Source organism: Antechinus flavipes, chromosome 2, assembly GCF_016432865.1.
Source record: "Antechinus flavipes isolate AdamAnt ecotype Samford, QLD, Australia chromosome 2, AdamAnt_v2, whole genome shotgun sequence".
NCBI classification, from domain to species: domain Eukaryota; kingdom Metazoa; phylum Chordata; class Mammalia; order Dasyuromorphia; family Dasyuridae; genus Antechinus; species Antechinus flavipes.
In genome coordinates this window covers 295,852,684-295,874,066 of record NC_067399.1, presented here as the reverse complement: position 1 = coordinate 295,874,066, position 21,383 = coordinate 295,852,684, and the positions used below count along the sequence as shown (strand labels likewise).

At 33.9% G+C, this 21,383-nt stretch overlaps 1 protein-coding gene across 1 annotated transcript in view; it reads right to left on the bottom strand.

The window, feature by feature from the left end:
• Positions 1 to 18,562, bottom strand: part of CCDC197 (coiled-coil domain containing 197) — a 35,587-nt gene extending 17,025 nt beyond the window's left edge. The window contains exons 1-5 of the mRNA XM_051977381.1: positions 18,458 to 18,562; positions 13,594 to 13,636; positions 12,553 to 12,864; positions 4,277 to 4,425; positions 1,576 to 1,658 (exon numbers count right to left, since the gene is read on the bottom strand). Coding sequence (XP_051833341.1) covers positions 1,576 to 1,658; positions 4,277 to 4,425; positions 12,553 to 12,864; positions 13,594 to 13,636; positions 18,458 to 18,495 — 625 coding nt within the window. The 5' untranslated portion in view covers positions 18,496 to 18,562. The remainder of the gene's footprint in view (positions 1 to 1,575; positions 1,659 to 4,276; positions 4,426 to 12,552; positions 12,865 to 13,593; positions 13,637 to 18,457) is intronic.
• Between the last annotated feature and the right edge of the window lie 2,821 nt (positions 18,563 to 21,383).

The window sequence follows — 21,383 nt, the reverse complement described above, 5'->3', positions numbered from 1 at the left end:
AAACAACCCAACAACAATAGCAAAAATATGTCTACAATCACACACAGACACATACATATACAGTGCAAGTTGATTTTTGAGGGAAAGATATTAACAGCTGGGAGATCAATAAAAGCCTCGTGTAAGTGATAATTGAGCTGAGCCTTGTAGTCAGCAAAGAATTCTGAAGGTGAGGAGGAAGTGTAATTCAGGGCTACTGGATGCCTAATCCCCAGATGGAGGCGGATGATAGAATGCTATGTATGAGTGGTAGTAACAAGACCTGTTTGCCTGGATTCCAGTGTATGAGGTAGTAATATGCAGTAAATCTAGAAAGATGGGTTGAAATCCAGCTGTTAAATGTCAGATGAAGAAATGAAGGAAAGAGGCATTTATTAAAGGCTTATTATGTTCCAGTTACTTTACAAATATTATCTCATCGGAGCTTCACGACAACACTTGGGGATAATAATAGCACCTACCTTCGTTTTATTGTTGAGCAAACTGGGGTAGTCAGAGATCAAGTGATTTGCACAATCATACAACTATAAGTATCTAAGGCTTTATTTGAACTCAGGTCTTCCTGATTCTGGGTCCAGTGCATGATCCATTGTGCCATGTAAATGTCCAATGTCCAGGATAGTAATGTACTATGTCTAGAAAGATAGGTTGGGACTACAAATGCCATAGGAGTTTACATTTGATTCTGAGGATAATAGGAAGTCATTGGAGTTTATAGTTACATCCTGATTATTGTGAATAATAAATCTCATGAATTGGTTGCCCATATTAGAATTTGAGCTAGTTGAGATTATCATTATATTGTTGTTGTGGTGGTTCAGTTGTTTCAGTATTGGATGATTTTTTGTGGGGCCCATTTGGGATTTCCTTACTATTTTCTTCTCCAGTTCATTTTGCAGATGAGGAAACTGAGGCAAATAGGGTTAAGTGGCTTTCCCAGAATTGCAGTGCTAGGAAGTTTCTGAGGTTGGATTTGAATTCAGGTTTTCCTGACACCAGGCCCAGTGCTCTATCCACTTAGCTACCTAACTGCTCCTTATAATTATGTAAAATATAGTTACTTATTCCAATCCAATGGAAATGTCATACAAATTCTAATAAGTGGTCAAACTCACCTTCCTGGCTTCAAATACTTACTAGATATGTGATCCTGGGCAAGCCACTTAACCCTATTTGCCTCAGTTTCCTCATCTGCAAAATGGAAAAGGAGATGATGAACTACTCCAGTATCTTTGCCAACAAAGTCTGAATGGAGTTAGGGAGACTTGACTGAACAAACAGTAGCAATAACAAAATTAGTGTTATCTGTAAAATGAAGGCACACACACACACACACACACACACATATATCAACAGCTGTATAAAATAAAATAATATGAGTGAAATGTTTTGTAGTCTTATACTTTGGCCAAATAAATACAAGCTCCTTTTATTATGATTGTCTTTTTTTGGCCAATATTCATTTTTAACAGTGAATTCTCTGCCTCTCTAATATTGTCTGAGTGGCCTAAGCAGTAAAATGTAAGCCTGAGATTAAAAAAAAATGATTGTGGATTAGGGAATGCAATAACTTACAATTAGGCAATTTATCAAGGACTTTAGCCAGAAAGTCTTCAAATGGCTTGTACTTTTCTATCTTTTTCTTCAGCATCTGTTTCCTGCAGTAATAGAGCCAAGATCAACTATCAGTCAATAAACTTTTATTAAAGTCCTGCTATGACCCAGGCACAGTGCTAAATTCTGAAGATACAAAAAGGAGAAAAGACAGTTACCCCAAGAACCTTAGAATCCTAAAGTTGAATGAGATCTTAAAGTTTATCTTCTAGCTTAATAGGAGATAGACAAACAGATAGTAAAAGCATTCATTAGTGATTATTGTGTGCCAGACACTGTAATAAATGCTAAGAATATATATATGTATATATATAATATATATGTATATATATAATATATATATATGTAAGCAAACAAGCCAGTTTTTCAAGGAGCTTATGTTTTAATGAGGGAAGACAATAAATTAAAATGATTATTAAATTATAGCTCGAAGACTTCTAGTGAGCTCTTTAACAGTAAGAACCTTAATCTGAAAAGGAAATGAATGATTAAGTAATTTTTTGACTCAAAAGCAAGTGAATAAGAACAAAATACCTATTTGAAGTTATATCACTCTAATATATCTTTGTAGGAAAATCAAATACCAAGTCTTTCCAGGGATCTTTTTATTGGTATAGACTGAAACATTTTTAATTTATGAAAAGCAGAACTTTAATATACTCTTTTTTAGGAGGTAACAATAATAATAATAATAATGATAATGATAATGATCAAAATAGCAGCTTCGGAATTATCTCCCACATTGTTACTTACCACTTAAATATTGCTTCAAGATTTGTAAAATAATTTGTTTATACTATCTCATTTGATCTTCCTAACAACTCCATGAGTTATGTCCTATTGTTATCCCCATTTTAGAGACGAGAGAATTAAAACAAAGAGATTAAATGACTTGCGCAAGGTCATGCAGTTGCGAAGTGTCTGAGGCAGGATTTGAACAGATCTTTTTTTATTCTTAAATTCAGTGCCCATCTGATTAAGCTAGATGTCTATAAAGATGAAATGAGATAAACTATTTAAAGCTTTTTGCAAACCTTACTGTCAGTTACTACTATAATAAGTATGATACACCATACACTAATATTAATAATAGGTGCTAAAACATTTAGAAATTTCCAGAAATTACATTCATTCATCTGGATTATTTTAGATTGAGGCCCCCAAGAGGTTATAACCAAGTGATTATACCAAGAGATAATGTAAGCTTCTTGTGGACAGGGACTATAATTTTATTTTTATATCTCCGGGTCCCCAGTTTACTATCTATTACATAGATATTTAATCAATGCTTGTTGATTCAATATTTGCCAAGTTACATATTGAATATTTGTCAAGCTCAATTTTATTGATTTGGTGACAATAGCTGCTGCTCTATCTATGTCTATTTTGAAGAAAACTTATCTAATCTTTTCTGCCTCAGTTTCTTCATCTATAAAATGAGGGATTTGGACTTGAGTCTTTTAAGGTCTTTTCTAGATCTAAATCTGTGACCTATGAACAACTATCTCAACAAGGTACTAAAGATAATATTATTCTCATTTTCAAAAAAACTATATAAATATTAAGATTTAGAGGCAGTGTGACATTAAGAAAACTAGACTTGGGTTTAGAAGAATGAACCGGATTCAGCAACTGAGTGGATATATGGGACCATGTGATAATGAAAATAACACTAAGTTGCAAATCAGGGTATCTTGATCTTAAATTCTCTTTCTACCATTGTGTGATCTTGGCCAGGTCATTCAAATTTCCCAGGTCTCAGTTTCCTCATCAACAAAATGAGACTAATAATAATTGCATTACACAGGCATCAGTGTGATAATGTATAGGTAAAGTACTTTATAATAGTATAGCATTAAATAAATGTAAATTATTTGAGAAACATTTTGCTCAAAAAATCTGCTGAAAAAAATATACAAGACTTGAAATAAAAAGATCTGTATTTGGCTCTTGGTTTTGGCATTTACTGATTGACACAGACTTCAGCAAGGTACTCAAATTCTATAAGCCTCAGGCTTCTTCATCTCTATGATAGGGATAATAAGGTTTACACCGTCTAGTGAACGGAGAGCTTTGTAAACTTTAAATGATTAAATCTGAGTTGTTATTGCTCTCATCTAAATCATTATTTACTATACTAGCGTCATTAGCTTTCCTTATACTTTCTTTTGTCCCCTGCTTCCCTACTATTAATACAGTACAGTATTATGACTCAAGGCAATGATGCAATGTTTTATCTTTCTTAGATTCAATAATCCCCACTGAGAGGGGAGTTATTGAGATACCTTTGTAATCAATCACTCAAATATTTATTAGGCATCTATTATACCTAAGCTTTATGTTGGACCCCAAAAATGCAAGTGTAAAGAAAAATGAAACTGCCCTTACCTGCAAGGAATTTGTGTTCTAATGGGGGAAAACAAGAATGTGAGTTAGTAGGTATAAAGTAAATAGGAAGCAAATAAAAACAGACATATACTAATTAGTTAAATACTGAATAGTTTGAAAGGGAAGATATCGGGGTGAGATGTCACAGAAAAGCTTCATGTAAATGATAAAGTTTGAGCTTTGTCTTAAAAGAAAAAGAATCCACAAGACCTCTTATACTTAATGTTGCTATGAGACAGGAGAAAACTTTCAGCAGCCCTCCTTGAAAACAAACCTGGCCTGGAGTTCTCTAAGTTCTTGGCTCAGATGGTCTATCTCTTCCTGTTTGATTTTGTTTATTTTTACATCTGCTGCCCACTCTTCCAGAGCCTGTCTCTTTTTGATTTTGCTTTCCTTCAAAAGCTTGTCCATGAGTTGATTTCTCTGGAACCCAAAAGGAGAGATACTTTAGAAAAACAATGCTGCCATTTTTGAAAGCAAATAGATGCAGTATTAATATCAGTTATTATAGACCCATTCTGTTGACCCAGAGGAGAAAGCTGCCTCTTTCTAATACGTGCCTGTACTTGATATGGGGATAGAGTTGGTGAAGAGGAGTAAGACTTTAAATGAGTCATCCTGTATTGGAATCAATGAGAAAGACATATCAAAGCACTGTAGTTGAAGTCAGAAAATCTGATCACTTACTAGGTGACCTCAGGTAAGTCACAGGATTATAGAGTTAGAGTTCGTTACCTTAGAGATTATTGAGTCCAACCAACACCATTTTATTTATGAGGATGTTAAGATCCAGATTGGTGAACACATGTTCACCTAAGGTCACACATGAACAAAATTAGAAAAACAAGATTTGGATCAAGGTCCTCTGACACCAAAAGTCAGTGATTTTTCCATTGTACTAAGTTATTTCACTCCTTTAGGAGGATGTTCTCACCTGTAAAATATGGATACTTCCCCTCCTGAACTCACAAAATTATTGTTAAGTGACTCAAAATCATTATAGAAATTTCTATTATTGCTATAATTATTGCTAGGGAAATTTAAGCCTGTAAGTTACAAATAAGATGCCTATCTCTATTGATAGATGGAGCTTTCTTGTCTGGAAGTTCCATATACTCATGGAATCACAGGTCTGGTTCTGATGCTCTGAACTCCTATATACTACTTTTTTTTTTTAGCATCAAAGGTTTGATATTTATTCTATATTTGTAGTTTAAATTTAATGTCTATTGTTTTTATTTATCTGTTTTAAAAATATTTTGTTTCATAAAATATTTCATATATATATGTAATTTAAAGCTCATTTAAAAAAATTGGAAATTCCAAATTCTTCCCCACTTTAACCCTCCCTCCTCTTGGAGAAGGCAGCGATTTTTTTTTATCAGTTATACATGTAAAGTCAAGAAAAACACATATCCATATTAGTTGTGTTGCAAAAGAAAACACAAACAAAATGAAAAAAGTATGTGTGCTTCACTTTGCATTCAAAGTTCCTCAGTTCTCTCTCTGGACAGCATCTATGAAAAATCCTTGAGTCCTTTGGAATTGTTTTAGATTGTCTTGATCAGGGATTTACAAACTTTTTCCACTCGTGACCCTTTTTCACAATTGTTATATGATCCCATCTTGAACTTGAGGTGTTTTCTGGCAGTGTTCATGCATATTCAGTGCAAAGTGCATATGTTATATGTTTAGAATCAAAACTACAGTGAAGTTGCTCAATGCAATACAGGCAAGTACCTCCAGAAACACCTCGGATTCATTATGCATTTGATATAAAATTAATTTTTGGTTGTGTGTTCAGAAACCTTTTATTGTTGCCAAACTTTTTTGAGAGCCTTACATTCAGTTATATAACACCATTTGGGCTTCTAATCCACAGTTTAAGAAGCTTTGGTCTTGATCACTGAAGTTAAAAGTTTTCATAGTTGATTATCTTTAAAATATTACTGTTACCATTTACAATGTTCTCCTTGTACATTTTTCAAAAGAAAAAAAAATCTGAATATTTATTTATTTAATCCCCCCAACCCAGTTACATTCAAAACATTTTAAAAAATATTTGTTTTTAAGATTGTTGAGTTCTAGGTTCTCTACCTTATCCCACAATTAAAAAAAGTTATGCAAAACATTTCCATAAAAATCAAGTTATGAAAGAAAACATAGATCTACCATCCTAATGAAAATAAAAAGTCTCAAGAAAAATTAAGTTAAAAAGAAAGAGATAGAGAAAGAGAGAATGGTTCAATCTGTATTCAGAAGCTGTATTCAGTTTCTTCTTTGGGTATGAATAGCATTTTTCATCCTAAATTCTTCAGAGTAGTTGTGAATGATTATATTACCGAGAATAGCAAAGTCATTCATAGCTTGCCATCCTAAAACATTGATATTACTCTATATACTTTGTATACAGTATATTTCACTTTGTTCATGGAGGACTTTCCAGGTTTTTTTTTCTCCTGAGAGCATCCTGCTCATCATTTCCCAGAGAATAAGATTCTATCACAAACATATACCACAGTTTATTGAGTCATTCCCAAATTGAGGGACATCCCCTCAATTTGGGATTTTTTTTGTCATGATAAGAAAGCTGCTATGAATATTTTTGTACATATAGGTCATTTTTTTTTACAGTTACTATTGCTAGTTGTATTTTCCTTCATTTATTATCTTTCCTCTTTCACACTGTATCTTTTCAAACATGTTTTGCTATTGATCATTCTCTCCCCTAAAAGGCTCTCTCTTTTATCATCTTCTTCTCCTTCCTATATCCTATTCCCCTTCTATTTTTCTATAGGGTAAGATAGATTTCTATATCTCTATTGAGTATGTTATTTCCTATTTGAGCCAATTCTGCTGAGAGTAAGGTTCACTCATTTTCCCTTTCTCCCCCTCTTCCTCTCCCCTGTAAAAGCTTTTTCTTGCCTCTTTTTTATAGCAGATAATTTGTACCATTCCACTTATCCCTTTCCCTTTCTTCTAGTACATTCCTCTCTGATCCCTTAATTTCATCATTTTTTAAAAAAGATATTATTCCCTCATATTCAACTCATATCTGTGCCCTCTGTCTATATATATTCCTTCTAACTGCTATAATAATGAGAACATTCTAATGAGTTACAAGTATCATCCTTCCATGTAAGAATGTAAACAGATAAACATAATTAAGTCCCTTGTGATTTCACTTTCTTGATTACCTCCTTATGTGTCTTCAAAGTCCTGTATTTGAAAATCAGATTTTCCATTTAGCTCTGGTCTTTTCATCACCAATGTTTGAAAAACCTATGTTTCATTGGATGACCACCTTTTCCTCTGAAGGATTATACTCAGTTTTGCTGGATAGGTGATTCTTGGTTACAATACTAGCTCCATTGCTCTCCAGAATATCATATTCTAAGCCTTCTAGTTCTTTAATGTAGAAGCTGTTAAATCTTGTATTATTCTGACTGTGGCTCAGTGGAGCCACAAAAAATCAGTGGATTTTTTCAATTTCATTTTACCTGCTGGTTCTAAAACATCAGGACAGTTTTCCTTGTTAATTTCTTGAAAGATAATATCCAGGCTCTTTTTTTGATCATGACTTTTAGGTAGAACAATAATTTAAAAATTATATCTCCTGGATCAATTATCCAAGTCAGTTTTTCCAATGAGATATTTCAATTTCTTTTCCTAGTTTTTCATTTTTTTGGTTTTGTTTTATTGTATCTTGATATCTCATAAGGTCATTAACTTCTATTTGCTCAATTCTATTTTTTAAGGAATTATTTTCCTCAGTAAGTTTTTGTACCTTCTTTCCCAATTGACCAATTTTGCTTTTTAAGGTATTCTCCTCATTAGCTTTTTGTACTTCCTTTTGCACCACTCTCAATTCTTTCCCTAATTTTTCCTCTATCTCTCTTACTTGATTTTCAAAGTCCTTTTTAATTTCTTCCATGGCCTGAGCCCAATTCTTATTTTTCTTGGAGGCTTTGGATGGAGGATCTTTGAATTTGTTATCATCTTCTGAGTGTGTGTTTTGATCTTCCTTGTTGCCATTCAATGGTTGGAAGCTTTTCTGTTTTCTGCTCATTTTTCTAGCCTATTACTCAGCTTTTAACTTTTTGTTAAAGTAGGGCTCTATTTCCAGGGTAGAGGGTGCCCTGTCCCAAACTTCAGGGATTATGTGTAGCTGTTTTCAGAGATCCTTCTAGGAGTCTGACCACAAGCACTCTTTTCTGTCCTGGAGTTCTTAGCTGTGTCCCTAGTTGGGACTGCACACCAGACTCTCACCCTGTTACCATAGACCCTCTCTACTGACCTTCGAAGTCCTCCCAGGTGTTCCCAGGCAGAGAGGTCCAGAAGCCTCTAGCACTGTTGCTGATTCAGAGGTCCTGACTCACTGATGCTGGGGTCTGGGCCAGGGTTAGGATTGTGGCTCCCCTGCACTGGAACTGCATGCTAGACTCCCATCTTAGTATTGTAGACTTTTTTTTTTTTGGCTAAATTTCTAAGTTGTCTTCAGCTGGAAAATGTTCTACTCTGTTATTTTGGGTTTTATGATGCTCCAAAATTTGTTTAAAGTCATTATTTAATGGAATTTGTAGCAGATTTGGGGAGAGATTGGGCAAGTTCTGGTCTTTACTCCACCATCTTGGCTCCGTTTCTTTCCCCTTGTTCTTATTACTTCAATTTGTATGAGTTCAGATAAGTCTTTTCAGGTTTTTCTTAAAACTATTAAAAAGTGCTGTATACCCTTTTACCAATTCCAGATTATAACCTTTTTAATTCAATCAAAAACATTAATAAATACCTGCCATGAATCAGGCATTGTACTAAGTGTTAGGGATGCAAAAAGACCAAAAAAAAATTACAAATTACTCAAGCTTATGAGTTTCATATCCAAAAAATCCCATTAATATCTGGCAGACTACTTTCTGATGATGAGCAATTGAGTAAGGCTGGTTTTCAGACATGTTAGCTTTGATGTTCTGCTGATAAAGCTTTAAGAACCTATGATTCACTCAAATTGATGATTGGGGAAGGACTTTGTGGAAGTGTTTTATTCACGTAAAGGTTTATCTCTCTTTGGCTTTGACACTCTAATCATAGCCTAACCACTACAGCATATTGCCTCTCAATAAATATTGATTTATCTCATAGAATCAAATAAAATGGAACTGGAAGGAACCTCATAAACCATTACAATTACAGTATAGGTGGTGATTGAAGATCACTTAGGGTACTCAGTGTTCTCTTTCATGATCTTCAGCAAACCCTTATATCAATTTCCTTCCCAATCTTGCCTATCACCACAATGAAGGCCCCTCTGGAAACAGTAAAAAAAAATCATTAAAATAACAAATTTACTTTAAAAAAAAAGACTGTATATTACCATATATAAAGATAAGGTTAAAATGGGCTCATGATTTAGACATAAAAAGTGATTCTATAAACAAATTAGGAGATAGGGAATAGTCTGCTTCTCAGATCAATGGAGAAGAGAGGAATTTATGGCCAAAGAAGAACTAGACAACATTATGGAATGCAAAATGGAAAATTTTGATTACATTATATTAAAACATTTTTGCACAGAGAAAATCAATGTAGCCAAGATTAGAAAGGAAACTTTTTTTTACAGCCAATGTTTCTGTTAAAAGCCTCATTTCTAAGACATATAGAGAAATGATTCAAATTTATAAGAATATAAATTATTCCCCTATAGATAAATGGTCAAAGGATGTGAACAATTTTCTTTTTTTTTAATTAAAGCTTTTTATTTACAAAACATATGCATCAATAATTTTTCAACATTGACCCTTGCAAAGCCTTCTATTCCAAATTATCCTCTTCTTCCCCCCACCCCTTCCCCTAAATGGCAGGTAGTCCAATATATGCTAAATGTGTTAAAATATATATTAAATCCAATATATGCATACATATTTATACAGTTATTTTGTTGCACAAGAAAAATCTGATCAAGAAGGAAACTGGAAAAGAAAACAAAATGCAAACAAACAATTATAGAAAGAGTGAGAATGCTATGCTGTGGTCCACACTCGACTCTCACGATCCTCTCTTTGGGTGTAGATGTCTCTCTTTATCACAAGATCATTGGAACTAGTTCTGAATCATCTCATTGTTGAAGAGAACCACGTCTATCAAAATTGATCATAACACAGTCTTGTTGTTGCAGTGTATAATGATCTCCTAGTTCTGTTCATTTGTGAACAATTTTCAGATGAAGAAATTAAAGCCATTTAGAGTTATATGAAAAATGCTCAAAGTCACTATTGATTAGAGAAATGCAAATTAAAACCTATCTGGGGCATGACCTCATACCTATCAGGTAGGCTGACAACAGGAAAAAATAATGATAAATAATATTTATATGTTATATATAATATTTACATATTATATATAACATTTCCACAGGATGTGGAAAACTGGGATACTAATGCATTGTTGGTAGAGTTGTGAAGTATCCAAATGTTCTGGAGAACAATTGGGAACTGCGTCCAAAAGGCTATCAAACTGTGCATACCCTTTGATTCAGCAGTGTCTTTCCTGGGCCTATACCCAAAAGAGATCATAAAAAAGGGAAAAGGACCCACATGTGCAAAAATGTTTGTAGCAACAAGGAACTGGAGATTGAATGGCTGCCTATCAATTAGGGAATAAAATATGGTATATGAATGTGATGGAATATTTTTGTTCTCTAAAAAATGATGAGCAGGCTGATTTCAGAAAAGCCTGAAAGACTTATGTGAACTGATTATAGTGAATAGAACATTGTACATGGTAATAAGATTATGTGATGATCAATTATGATGGATTTAGCTCTTCTCAACAATGCAGTGATTCAATGCAATTCTAATAGACTTAGGTTGGAATATGCTGTGGCATTCAAAGAGAAAACAATGGAGACTTCAATGTAGGATTGAAGCATATAGTATTTTTACCTTTTTGTTGTTGTTGTTGTTTTGTTTGCTTTTTCTTTATTATTTTTTTTCCTTTTGATCTTATATTTTTTGTGATGAATATGGAAATATGTCTGGAAGAATTGCATATATTTAACCCATATCAGATTACTTGCTATCTTGGGGAGGGAGGAGAGGCAGAGAGAGGAAGAAAAATTTGCAACACAAAATTTTGCAGAGGTGAATATTGAAAACCATCTTTCCATACATTTGGAAAAATAAAATACTATTAAAAATAAAAAAAAATGATTTTACATGTAACTGGTGAAAAAAATAGTAAATAAAAAAATGCAGACTGTGCATTGAATTCCTAACAACTCTATTAATTTACTCTATGGCACTAGAAAGTGGCATAATTCTTGTTTTATAGCTGAAAAAACCGAGGTTCAGAGAATTAAAATAATTTACTCATGGTCATGAGGATTAGTAAGCAAAAGAGCCAGGGTTTTGTCTTTCCATCCTATTGTACTTCCTCTGTGGATTTTTATCTGTGGGTTATTTGAACCAGAGAACCTTTCATATGAATAATGATATAAAATATTAATATGAAAGGATCTTTTGTCCTTTTTGGAATTAAGTAGGAAGATCTTGATGGGTGATTTTATTCTTATTTTATTTTTAATTTATGGAATGAAACAAGCATTTCCATAACATAGTACAATAAAAAGATGATTGTACATCTATGAAAGAGATGAATGCAAATCTATTATATACAAGTTGCTATTCCTTTCAAAACTATGAGAAAATTATGTAAATTTCTTTTTCTCTTCCCTTATCCCCACTCTAGAAAAGGCTAACAATGGACATAAATACATATATCTATTCTATGAATGAAGATACTTTTTCTTCATATATTCTCTGTAGTTAATTTAGATATTTATAATAGACAAAATAAGTTATTTGCTCAAAGTTGTACTTAAAACGATATTGCTGTTACTGTATATAAAAAAGAGTTGTTATACAGAACTCTTGGTCCTGTTAAATTTGCTCTTCATTATTTCATGAAAGTTTTTCCATGTTTTTCTAAAACCATTGAGCTTAGTGTGTCTTATAATACAGTATAATTCCATCATAGTAGTATTCATGGGTAATTTTTAATTAGCATTTATCTCTAGAACAAAAAATTACTAATTTTCTATAGTATGGACTCCTCTGATAGTCTGATAAACCCATGGATTTTTTCCAGCAAAATGTTTTAAATGCATAAATTTAAATAACATGGGATTACAAAGAAAACCAATTATGTTCAAATATAATTATAATTAAAAAAAAAGTTGACAGGTTAAGAATCCTTGATATAGAACACTATTATAAAAATTCAACTACATATTTATGACACAAGTGCATAGTTAGTGTTTTTTTTTAGGATTAGGTTTTTATATTAATGAGTCACTGGATTTGGGGCACTGCCTATATTTGTCCTAAATTGATGCGTTGGGAGAATGCAGGGATTGACAAAGGAACAACAAAACTCAGCAAACAAAACTTAGCCAACTCTTCCTGTCTTATATAAACCCGCATTGGAGAGATGACTATTACTAGAATGACATTCCTAGAGTGTCTCTGTTGCTCTAGGGTGAAGGGTCTTACTTACATATTTTTGTCCTTGTAACAGGTCAATCTTTCCTTTTGTCACATTTTCTATCCGTTTTTTCCATTCTCTTCTCTTTGCTTCCAGCATTTTATTCATCTGGATAAATTCATCATCAGCCAGAATCTGGGCACCGAAGATTAGATCATTTTGCAGTGTGTTCATACTATACTGAGGATTCTGGGTCCTATAGTTTTCATACAGCTGAACAGAGGTGTTTTCAAATCTCTCCTCAGTAGAGCTATTTTCTCTAGTGCTGACCATATTTTCATGCTTCTTTGGCCTAACACTGGCTTCATGCATCAGATGGGAATTCTGCAATCATAATAGAATGTTAAACCTGGAAAGGAACTTAGACCATCTAATTTTTTCTTTATTATTTTCTATGTCATTTGTTTTATGCTAAATGTGATTAGGGATTTTAAACAAATCAAATTTAGCTTTAAAAAAAGGGCGACAATAGTCAGACCAACAAAATATTTTGGGATTTGATGAAGCATTCTTTGTTTACTTCCTCTATGCCATTTTGATGTTCATGTTTTGTCTTATTCTTTGTCTTTTCAAATTCAAAGTACAGCTAAGAGTTGCTGTGATTCAATAAATTTATCATGTGACCAACACTTTGGTGACGAATTTCCCCCATATATAGTTAGGTTAAATGTCAAGTTACCATCATTGGGTGTACTTGAAGAGTTTCCAGCTTGGTTTTATCTGTTCAAGATTTTGCTCCATATTCACAGAATCTATGAGTGCTCCTTATAAGAGGAGATGCATATTAAGTGAAGATTTTTTTTTTTTGCTTTCTCTATCTCCCTGATTATAGAGAAAATCATAAAAGATGAAACAATTCTTGTCCCAAAGTGGATTGACTATCAGTGCAGAAAAACCAAACTTTTGAAATAATAGAACCACTAATATCTCTCTTCAAGATGAAGAAGAACTATCTCATTAAACAATGATGGATGCTTCCATGGGAAATCTGTCCTCTAAAAACCTAGAGTCCTTGGGCAAATGAGGAATAGGTAATAAATGAATGCAACTAACCTCATTAACATTGGAATGCATGAAGTTTTCATTGTCTTTTTCTCTAGAAAAGAGAGACAAGAATTATTATCTTCTTGTGGCATGTGGATCAAAATCAAGCTGTTTCTATTTCCAAAGCATCTAGATAAATATAAGTTAAATGAAAAAAATTATTAAAAGTGCCTACTATATATGTGGTGAGAAGTATCATGATTTGGTGGGTCAAGGATCAGATTTGAAGTCAGGAAAGTACCAGGTTCATGTGTTGCTTCTGACTTCTAATCACAGAATCATACAATTTGAGAGCTGTATGGTGCCTTAGTACTATTTTGTCTGACCCCCACACAAAAGGGGTTTCTACTACATACTATACTAGCTAACTATGTGACCAAAGGCAATTACCTACCTTCTCAATGACCTAGAACAAATTCTATAGATGATTTGCTGACCTGCTTCTGTGGAGAGGTTTTTACACTAGGAGTTCTCTATATTGGTGAAATCACAGGTTCAAATATAACAAAAAAAACAGTGCCTCTCTGTTTTTAATCTCTGGAAGGAAGGAAGGAAGGAAGGAAGGAGGGAAGGAAGGAAAGAAGAAGGGAAGGAAAGAAATAATCATTTTATTTATTAAATGACTACTATGTGCCTGGCACTGTGATAAGTATTTTACAAATACATCTCATTTAATCCTTACAACAACCTTATGAAATAGAGGCTATTATTATAACCTTTTTACAGCTGAGCAAATTGAGGCAGATAGAGGCTTTTACACTGGTAATTCTTTATATTGGTGAAATCACAGGTTCAAACAAAACAAAAAACAGTGCCTCTCTGTTTTTAATCTTGGAAGGAAGGAAGGAGGGAAGGAAAGAAGGAGGAAAGGAAGCAAAGAGGGAAAGAAGCAGGGAAGGAAGGGCATAAGGAAGGAGAGAAGGAAGGAAGGAGAGAGGAAAGGAGGGAAGAAGGAAAGAAGGAAGGAAGGAAGGAAAGAAGGAAGGAAGGAGAGAAGGAAGGAAGGAAGGAGAGAAGGAGGGAAGGAAGGGAAGAAGGAAGGAAGATAGCAAGGCAGAGGAGAGACGAGAAGAGAAAAGAGGAGGAAAGGAAAGAGAAACAGAGAAGATTTAGAACAGATGCTATGGATGGTGTAAAATAATGAGTCTGCCAGATAATAATAGAACATTAGATAGCACAGTATTAGTGCTCCTAATCAGCACAGTTCTAAGACTTTTAAAATCAGTACTCAGGGACTTCAGATTAGAAATAAAGCCTTGATAGGATTGACCCAGGAATAGAAATTAGATAAGGACAAAAGGCCAAGGTGGCTTGAAGTTGGAAGGTGTCACCTTGTTGAAATGACTGATAAAGGGTCTTGACTGCATAGGGAAGAGAATATAGGATAGAGATGCTGGTCTGCAGTATAACCCCACTTCTGCCTGTATCTAGGGTGTTTTTTTAACAGGGACAGACTTATATACTTCATTCTGCATGTAAGAAAGGAGTCATGACTCCTGATTGTCTGAAAGACTACTGAATGATCAGGGGAGTAGGAAGCTGAGAAAGACAAGGGTGTGTGTGCTATTGAAATGTGATCTGGACATCTCAGAGCTGCAGACATGACAGGAAGCCAGTCCCCCAAATGTTCTTTAACCCCTATACCTAGGGATTTAAAAAAATGTATTTCCCTTCAATTCCATGATTTGAGCAAAGAGCTCATAGGTCCCTATGTTCTTTCTGTCTTGGAGAAAATGAGATCTTTCAAGATAACAAGGAAAGAGGGAGAGTGAAAAACAGGGAAAGAGGGAATAAAAGTCACAGTAAGGGCAAAGTATGGGTTCCGGAAGAGTGAAGTGGTGGGAAAGGCAGAATGGTAAGGATATTATGAAAGAAGAGGGGAATTTTAGACTTTATGATCTTGGAAATGGAGAAGTTAGGTGATAATAAAGACCAGCTTCATATACTATGAGTGACTGAGGTAGAATAGAAATAGAAATCATGAAGTTGAAGGGATAGAGGAACTGAGACCATGATATTGGAAAGTATGCTAAGAATTTAGTATATGTATTTAAATTATTTATTAATCAATTCACAATATATTAATATATAACATTGTGATCATATAGCATAACATATAAACTATTAAATATCAGTTAAATTTTATTATTTAAATTATTATTGCAAAATTTAAAGTATTTAAACACTGGAAATATTAGTCATTAAGGAAGATGATAGTAGTTGGGGTAGAGAGGGAAAGTACCATACAGATGCTAAAGTCATTGAGGAAAGTAAGGAAGTGTTCTGGAAATGACAAGGCAATGACAATGACTAGGACAGGATGTTCCAATCAGATAGCATGGAATCTGTGGAGAGGTTTTTGAATGACAATGGCTGAACTGAAGAAGAATTCAGAGGAACAGAGAAAAGCCAGGAACATCCTATATCTTCTTCTGGGCTCAGTGAGTTGGGCTGCATAGGAATCAATATTGACTGATAAGAGAATGGAGAGTGAGAAAAAAAGCCAGGTTTCAGAGTGACTTCCTGTGTAGCAGAAGTGTTGAGAGGAAGAGATGAGGGTTGAAGGAGAATTTGTTAACAGTAGAGCCAGTGTTCAAGAACAGCAGAAGTAGGGCGGAGGAGAACAGGGACAGGAAGAGAGAAAGCAGAGGTGGAGGACAATGAGTAGAAACAGAGGTAACAAGGGGAGATTTTTTTTATTAGAGCTTTTTATTTTCAAAACATGCTTAGATGATTTTCAACATTCACCTCTGCAAAACCTTGTGTTCCAAATTGTTTTCTCTCTTTCTTTCCCCCACTCCTTCCCCTAGACAGTAAGCAATCCAATATATGTTAAACGTGCAATTCTTCTATATATATTTCTATATTTATAGTGCTGCATAAGAAAAATCAGATCAGAAGGGAAAAATGAGAAAGAAAACAAAATTCAAGCAAACAAAGAGTGGAAATACTGTGTTGTGATCCACCCTCAGTCCTCACAGTCCTCTCTCTGGGTGCAGATGGCTCTCTCCATCACAAGACCATTGGAACTGACCTGAATCAAAAGGTTTTGTTTGTTTATATTTCTGTATAAGCAGGAGGTGATTCTGAATGATTGGCATAAGGATAGTAGGAGGTTGGAGGGTTGATAGTTTCCCTTAATAGGGAAGTTTGCAGGAAAAATATACATAAATGCTGTAAATAGAATTTTGGTGACTTAATCCTGACTCCCTGGTAAATTTTGCTTCCTAGGTGAATCTTTAATGTTTGACAGCATAAAGTTATCAAATTCATGCTAAATAATGTGGGAAGGATTAGAAAAGAGGCCTTCCATACAGTTTCCATCTCCCTGATGACTTTAATGACATTGTTGGGGGTTAGACTTCATTTTGGGGGCTTCATTTTCTTTTATTATTTTATCATCCCATTACCAAGCACATAGGGGGTGCTTAATAAATGTTTATGTAATTAAATTAATAAAATATAAAGTATTACTATTCCATTTTATAGATGAGAAGAGAGATACATGGAGATGAATTGGCCCAGACAGAAAATGTGTAAAGAACGAACTAGGGGATATGGAATTTTTGGGGTTCATTCCAATGTGCTATGTACTGGCATTAAACCAACTCTTCCCCCCTGTCTATCCATCCTGTGCTTAGTGTACAGTGAACATGTTCTCAATGAATGAATGATGAAAATATTTTTGAATGGAAGGTCAACAATTTAAAAAATCTTGAGACTTTATTTTTCATATATTAAAATTTAGAGCTGGAAGGAGTCTTAGAATCAAAGATTTGTGAAAAGACAGAGCTAGAGGATATGTTAAGGTTAGAAAACTGAATATTAGGGCTGGAAAGATCTTAGGATGTGAAGAATAGGTTATCATATTCTCAATGCTGGAAGAGACCTTAAAAGGTCATTTTTCCCAACTCTCTTATTTTTCATCTGAGGAACTTGAAACCCAGAGATCCACTTTTCCAAAGTCACACATATTTATAAATGGCAGGTCCTATGACTCCAAGTTCAGCAGTCTTCAGAACTTAGAATGTAAGAACTAGAAGAGACTTTTGAGGTGATCTATTCTAACTATCTTCTGGACATAGGCTCAGAGAAGGGATGTGATTTTCTTAAAGTCATGTGAACCTCTACTTAATGACAAAGGCCATATTAGAGGCTGTTTTTCTTCCACACACACTTTCCCCCCACTATACTATATCATAAACTAAAAAATATATTTGTTATTTTGCTTAGAAAGATTGTTTAAGATGGAGTGACTGGTACAGTGAATATAGCAATAAAACATTGGTAAAAAGAATTGTCAGACTGAATATATGTCTATTAGAGAGAGAGGATATGGTGAGCATTTACTTGTAGGAGACTTAATACATTTATTTCCATACTGGGAAGCATATGACACTTGTAAGTGTTGAAATCATGACTTCATAATAGTAGTCACATCATAATGTCAATACAATCCTTGTAATTACTACTGACAGTCAATTTCACCCAAATCCTACCCTCCTCATCCAAAGCTTCAATTTCTACCATTAGCTTTCTTTTGTTATTTTCTTATGTAGAAGGAGCTGAAAGGCAGGACAAACTGTTCAGGAGGCTTGCGCTGTATACTCTATTTGCAAGTCTAGTCCCCACTTGAATTCCAATAGAAAATGCAGCTTTTGAAAGACAATTTAAGGACCTACCAAAGAATTCTGGCATATTTTCTCAAGACACATGGTCCTGAAACTATCTTTGACTCTCTCCTTTCCAGGGCTGATCTCACATAAGTGTGATTTCAGGGGCTCTGGAAAATGTATTACACCCTCAAAAAGAGTTACTCCTGATCTTGATGTTATGAGAATGAGGTAAACTGAGCCCAAGATAGGAGACTCACCTAAGAGCAGCACTTGAGAAGGATGATGGTTGCAACATGTTCAGCTGACTGAGAGGTGATGGTAGAGAGCAAACTCTACCTGAGACTCCTTTCTCTCTGAGTCAGTATGCAGTGTAATGGCAAGTTACCTTGGCACTTAGGAAACTGCTGTTCAAGCACTGACACTGTCCTTTATTAACTCTGTGATCCCTGGGCAAATTTTTAATCCTTCTTGGTATGTTTACTTTATATTTAAAACAGAGAAAGTAGAATTAGATGCTTTTTTAAAAAAATAGCTTTGTGGATAGTTTTTCTTTTTAGATCACAGTCATTTTTGATAGCACCCCTCCCCCAGTCCTTAAAATGGAACATCCCTTGTAGCAAAGTAAAACAGTTATGTCGTATCAATCAATATAGTGCCTTTGATAATATATACAGCATTCTGTCCTCACAGTAATATATCTCTCTTTTGCTAAAGAATATAAATATATGTATTTATTATTTTTCTGATTATTACTATCTGGGATCACTGTTGGGTTTTTTACTATTACTAAGAGACTAGTATTCTTTTAATTTGGTATTGTATATGTTCTGGTTTTGCTTATTTCACTCTCAATTCATATACATATTCTTATATTCTGATTTCCTCAAATTTATCTTTTAAAATAAATTTTATTAAAAGATAAAGTAATTTTGATTACATGAGATTGAAAAGCTTTACACAAAATTAATGCATCTAGGATAAGAAGACAAAGAGCCAAATGGGGAAAAATTTTATCTAATTTCTCACATAAGAGTTTGACAGCCAAGACATACAACTAACAGATGTATATGTGTGTGTTTATTTGTATTTGTGTATACATGTATACAGATATATAAATGTTTTAAATACATATTCACATATATATGCATACATTCATTTATATCCATAACCATAAGCCATTCCCCAGATGTCATCAATGAATATGAACAAGCATTTCTCAGAAAAAGAATTACCAACTATTGACAACACATATGAGAAAGAAATGTACCAAATCACCAATAAGAAAAATGAAAATCAAAACTATTCTAATTTGCCTCATGTTTAGCAAACTGGTAAGGATGATAAAAGATCATCATGGTCAAAGTTGGAGGATTGTGGGAAGATACTCTGTGATGTTGTGGAGTTATGTATTTGCATAGTCATTTTGGAAAACAATTTGGAATTATGCCAAATTTATCCTTTCCTTTTGACCCAGAGATTCTACTACTGGATATATCACCTAAGTAATCATTGATAAAAAAGAAAGTCCCCACAAGTAGTCAATAACTATAGCAATCTAGTGTTTGACAAACCCAAAGACCCCAGCTTTTGAGATAAGAATACATTATTTGACAAAACTGTTGGGAAAATTGGAAATTAGTATGACAGAAACTAGGCATTGACCCACACTTAACACCGTACACCAAAATAAGATCAAAATGGGTTCATGATCTAGTTATAAAGAATGAGACTATAAATAAAGTAGAAGAACATAGGATAGTTTACTTCTCAAATCTGTGAAGGAGAAAGGAATTTGTGACCAAAGAAGAACTAGAGGTCATTATTGAGCACAAAATAGAAAATTTCAATTATTTTAAGTGAAAAAACTTTTGTACAAACAAAACTTATACAGACACGATTAGAAGGGAAGCAATAAACTGGGAAGACATTTTTACAGCTACAGGTTCTGATAAAGGCCTCATCTCGAAAATATATAGAGAATTGATTCTAATTTATAAGAAATCAAGCCATTCTCCAACTTATAAATGGTCAAAGGATATAGAACAATTTTTGGATGAAGAAATTGAAACTATTTCTAGTCATATGAAAAGATGTTTCAAATCATTATTGATCAGAGAAATGCAAATTAAGACAACTCTGAGATATCATTACACATCTCTCAGACTGACTAATATGACAGGAAAAGATAATGATGAATGGTGGAGGGAATGTGGGAAAACCGCGACACTGATACATTGTTGGTGGAGTTGTGAACGGATCCAACTATTCTGGAGAGCAATCTGGAACTATACTCAAAAAATTGTCAAACTGTGCATATCCTTTGATCTAGCAGTATTACTACTGGGCTTATATCCCAAAGAAATATTAAAGAAGGGAAAGGGACCCATATGTGCAAAAATATTTGTGGCAGCCCTTTTTGTAGTGTCTAGAAACTGGAAATTGAATGGATGCCCATCAATTGGAGAATGGTTGGGTAAATTGTGGTATATGAATGTTATGGAATATTATTTTTCTGTAAGAAATGACCAACAGGATGAATACAGAGAGGCTTGGAGAGACTTGTATGATCTGATGCTAAGTGAAATGAATAGAACCAGGAGATCATTATACACTTCAACAGCAATACTATATGATGATCAGTTGTGATGGATGTGGCTCTCTTCAACAATGAGAAGATCCAAATCAGTTCCAATTGATGTGGAATGAATAGAACCAGCTACACCCAGAGAAAGAACACTGGGAAATGAATATGAACCACAACATAGCATTTCTACTCTTTCTGTTGTTCTTTGCTTGCATTTTTGTTTTTTCTTCTTAGGCTATTTTTATCTTCTTTCTAAAGCCGATCTTTCTTGCATGGCAAGATAACTGTATAAATATGTATACATATATTGGATTTAACATATACTTTAATATATTTAACATGTATGAGACTACCTGCCATCTAGGGGAGGGGGTAGAAGGAAGGAGGGGAAAAGTTGAAACATAAGTTTTTGCAAGGGTCAATGTTGAAAAATTACCCATGCATATGTTTTGTATATAAAAAGTTATAATAAAAAAGAAAAGTCCCCACTGACACCAAAATATTTAATAGCAGCACTTTTGTGATAATAAAATCTTGTAAACAAAATAGATGCACATTACAAAAAGTCTAAACAAATTATGGTAAATGAATGTAATGAA